Here is a 4742-nt window from a genome sequence, read left to right as displayed (position 1 = left end):
AATTTTTCTGAGGTCAGATTCGGATTCAGCGCAGCAAAAACCTTCGGGTATAGTAGGTCTGGTCTCTGGTTCTGAGAATTGTTGGCCTGTGTAATTAAAGAACAATTAAAATGTAACGTTCAAAATTTATTTTAAAATATTTAACCACAATTACAGATTTTAAATAAACAGACAGATATTTCTAAATATTAATTAATTTTTATTTTTCGAATCGTCTTGTAAAGTTAATTATTATTCACTTTTGAAATATTAAAGAACAGTTTCGTTTTAAAAAGCATTATTAATTTACATTCACAGTTGATCAACTGAAAATGTATTTTAAAAAAGGATGGAAATCACAGTTGGACAGATATTTCTGTAAAAAAATATGTTTCTTCACCTTTTAAGATGTAAATTCCATCTTACACCCCTTTGTTTCCGATAAAGGCTTACTTTTAGTATCCAATAAATACTTTAAACTCCACAGCAAAAATAGTTAAAACACTTTTATACAAAAATTAATGTACAACTTTAAAATCGTACCAATTCTTTCTAGTTCGGATTTTTGTCAACAGGTGGCGTATCGCAGTTTAACCAGTCCCAATAAAGAATTTTAATTCAAAATTGTACAATTTTTAACAATTTAAATTTGAAACGAAAAAATTGTAAACTGTAAAATTTTGTCTAAATTTTAAGTTTTTTCTATCACACAATTATTTAGCAATGAATGATTTCAATTTAAAATTGTATAATTTCGAAGAATCTAAAATTTAAACGAAAAAATATTGAACGTTTAAAATCTAAATCTAAATTTGTACATTTTCGAATTATTTCACTAATAACCACAAAATTTTGAAGTTTATCAACATAAATTTTCTTGAATGGCATTCATTTGAAATTCATATTATTGGAAAGTGAAAATTCATGTACTTTTCATATGATAATGTAACATGACATTATTTTAATTTCAATCTTTCCTATTTGACAATTATTTAGCTGTAAAAGATTTCAATTTAAAATTGTATCATTTTGAAAAATTTGATTTGATATGATATATATTTAAAACGAAAATTTTAGATATTTTAAACGACAAAGTGTCGATCGTTTAAGTCCTAAATCCAAAATTTTTAATTGTAGTTAATTTTAATAATCATGCACCTAAGTTTGATACTTTAAGTATTTATTTTGTTAACTGAATTTATACAAATAATTGATAGGAAAATAGTTACGCAAAGTGGATCAGTTCACGTTCTCGTAGGTATAGCACCAGCACTTCACAAATAGTTTCTATAAAGATTTTGAATTAATTCACAACGGCGTTTGGTTTACTTTTAATATTATAATTTAGTAGCTAAAATTTACGAGATTATAATTTCAAATAATCGAATTGAAAAAAATTGTTTTTACCAGATGGCTGAGAAATTAGAAGATCTAAATCTCCCAAATACTGTTGTAACGAGAATAATGAAAGAAGCACTGCCAGATAAAATTGCAATTGGAAAAGACGCTCGAGTGGCAGTTGCAAAAGCCTCTTCGATATTTATTCTCTATCTCACGTCTACTGCAAATTCGATAGCAAAGAAAAGCAATCGCAAAACGATCAGTGGTTCTGATGTTGTCCAAGCAATCGAGGACATTGAGTTTGAACAATTTAAACCGCCATTGCACGAAGCCTTAGAAAATTTCAAGAAAAGCCAAAAAGAGAAAAAGGATGCTAGCGCTAAAAAGAAGCAACAAAAGGAGGATGAAGATGTCCCCGAAGTGCAAGAGGACGAATAGATTTAATTAGAGAAACTTCGGTTCGATATTTCACGTTGCTTAATTAAATTAAATATTTTTATACGCATAAGAAACAATGATTTTTGATATTTTTGCATCTGTATTCTAATGAGGGATGGAGCGTTAAAGAATACTTAGACACTTTTAATTTAATATTTCGAAATTTAGAACAATAATATGTAAAATTGTTCAAATTTGGATGCCAATAATTCCCATTATTTCATTTAATGTCCGAATCTTCAATTTTGAAATGCTTCTATGGAAAAAAAAAACTTTTAGTATGGCTCCACAAATTTGTCTTGCCTAGTTTGTGGATGACCCCTCGTTTGTTTTACTGTCCAACTGTATGTTAAAGAATTAGAAAAGAGTTAAATATCTAACCATGACGTACAGGTTATAATGTCAACATGCATAGACTGAGTAATCTTTTACCTTCGCAATGATTATTTGAGTTTTAAGATAGACTAGTTGATAATATTCCTCGCCTGCTGACAATTCAGTGCTAGTTTTGTAATTTACAGTTAAGTAAATATACTTATGAAGGAAAGCCGGTTTGTAAAAAGCTGTAGGCATTTCAAATGTCAATAAGTATTTATTTTCAGTGTATAATTACAGTATATTATAAGAGGATGATATAAAGTAGTTATTAAAAAATGTTGCTCTATTCATACCGATTCTTAACCTGACTTATACTTTAAAGTTTAAACGATCAGAACCATTTGTGCAATTTTAAAAAGACATTTATATGTAGGAACAGTTAAGGGACCGTACTTAAATTAAGTGGCAGGTGGGGGGGGGGGGGGGGGGGGGGGGGGGGGGGGTCGAGAATTTTGGTGACGTTTGCAAGTTCAACTGTTTTGTTAAAAACTCGTCTTTTTCGATTGCAAATTCAACTCTTTCGTAAAATATTAACCTTTTCTTTAAAATTCATATTTTGTTGCTGATAATTTCGTTACTGAATTCTTGTTTAAAAATTTGTCTGATTTAAAAAACCACCAGTTTCAGTAGAATTTTTATTTTTATTGGACAAACAAGCCACTGCTTGGTTGAAAATTTAACAATCTTGTTGAAAATGCATACTTTTTGGTTAAAAATCCGATTATTTAGCAGAAAATAAACTTATTGTTCACAATTATTATTTTGGTGTCGGAAAAGTGAACTGGAATCTTCTTTGACTCTTTTTTTAAAAGTTAGTCTTTTGGATTTTAAAATTCACCTGTTTTAGCAAAAATTTCATCTTTCTTGGATAGAAATGTAACTGTTTGGTTGAAAACTGAACTGTATCGTAAAAAATGTACTTTTTGTTTAAAATTTCATTTTTCTTGGGAAAAATGTGACTTTTTGGTAGAGAATTCAACTATTTTGTTAAAAAATTAATACTTTTTGTTCGAAAAAATTCGTCTTCGGATTTAAAATTCAAGTTTTTCGTAGAAATTTATTTTTTGTTAAAAAATTCCTAATTATGAGCTTGTAAGGTCAACTGAAATCTTTCTGAACGGAAATTCTTTTTGATTTAAAATTTCATCCGTTTTAGATTTTTTTTATGAAAATGCAACTTTCTAGTCAAATATTGTTCTTTGCTTGAGTATTCAACTATTTTGTTTGAACGATTTGGCTGAGAATCACTTTTTTAAAAAACATTTTTTGTTATTCATATTTTTAATTGATAATTGATGTAAACTCCTGTTAAAAAAAAGAATCCAACGACCAAAATCAGACCACAACGAACAAACAAAAACAAACAAAAAATCCTATTGTAATATGAAAAAAAATGAATAAAAATTTCGCACAAAAATAAAAAAGAGGAAAGAAAAATTAGAATGCAATTTTTTTTTATTTTGAATGTAATTTTATTGTAATTTGTTGATAATATAAATAAAAAAGACGAAAGAAAAAAAAAAGAAGGTAGGGGATTTGGTTGGCTGCCTTCTCATTTTTCTTTCTTCTTTTTTTTATTTTCGTTCAAATTTTTATTTTTTGTTTGTTTGTTCGTTGTGGTCCAAATTTGGTGGTTGGATTCTTGTTTTTTAACAGGAGTTTGCCATCAATTTGGTTATTGGACATTAAATAGGATTTTCAATTTGGATGTTAATCTAATTTAAATTTCTTAAATTTTAATTGATAATTCATCTGTTTGGTTAAAAGTTAAATTATTTCATTAAAAAAATAATCTTTTTTTAATTGTTTTACTTGAAAATTTAACTTCTTGGGTGAAAGTTAAACTATATTGTTAAAAATTTATTTTATTTTATTAAAGGCTGATATGATGATTCATGGTTGATAATTTATCTGTATAATGGAAAAGCCTGGTCTTTGGTTTAAAAATGGATTTTTCAACTGAAAATGCATCTCTTCCATTTTTTAAAGATTGGTCTTTTTGAGCTAAAATTTCTCCTTTTTTCATAGGAAAATAATTTTCTTGGTTTGAAATTTCACTTTTTGTTCAGTGAAATATCATCAGTTGTGTGGAAAACAATTTTTTTTTTAAGAAATATTTTTTGTTTGAAAATACAATTTTTGTAGAGAAAATTCGTCTTTTGGCTTGAAAGTTTAACAATTTCTTGACAATTTATCTTTTTTTTTGTTTAAAATTATTTAAAAAAATATATTTTATCTTTGTTTATTTAAATATAAACTATGACACTTTTTATTGGGAATTTATCTTTTTAGTTTGAATATTCAACTATTATATTAAAAATGTAATTATTTTGTTAAAAATTCAAGTATTTTGTTAAAAAGCCATATTTACTAGTAGGAAATACATTTTTTGCTTAAAATAACCTATCAAATTAAAAAAAATTAATTTTGTTAGAAAAACTGTTTTATTCCGTTTATAAAAGATTCTATGTTAAAAGTATGACAAGCATAAAATGCTGAAATTTGAATATTAATGATCTAGCAAGATATTTCTGGAAACTAAAAATTACGTACAGTAATTTAGGGGGGGGGGGGGGGGGGGGGGGGGGGGGGGGTATAGAGAGCCT

At 27.1% G+C, this 4742-nt stretch overlaps 1 protein-coding gene across 2 annotated transcripts in view; it reads left to right on the top strand.

Annotated features, from left to right (window-relative positions):
- The window catches only part of LOC117177505 (DNA polymerase epsilon subunit 3), a 25533-nt gene extending 23128 nt beyond the window's left edge, over window positions 1-2405 (top strand). For both annotated transcript variants that reach the window (XM_033368250.1, XM_033368249.1), the window contains exon 2: window positions 1390-2405. In XM_033368250.1, coding sequence (XP_033224141.1) covers window positions 1390-1758 — 369 coding nt within the window. In that variant the 3' untranslated portion in view covers window positions 1759-2405. The remainder of the gene's footprint in view (window positions 1-1389) is intronic.
- The last annotated feature ends 2337 nt before the right edge of the window (window positions 2406-4742 follow it).

This window comes from Belonocnema kinseyi, chromosome 7 (genome assembly GCF_010883055.1).
Source record: "Belonocnema kinseyi isolate 2016_QV_RU_SX_M_011 chromosome 7, B_treatae_v1, whole genome shotgun sequence".
In the NCBI taxonomy this organism is placed as follows: domain Eukaryota; kingdom Metazoa; phylum Arthropoda; class Insecta; order Hymenoptera; family Cynipidae; genus Belonocnema; species Belonocnema kinseyi.
Note: the sequence above shows the minus strand (reverse complement) of the source record. Positions and strands in the feature narration are given on the sequence as shown.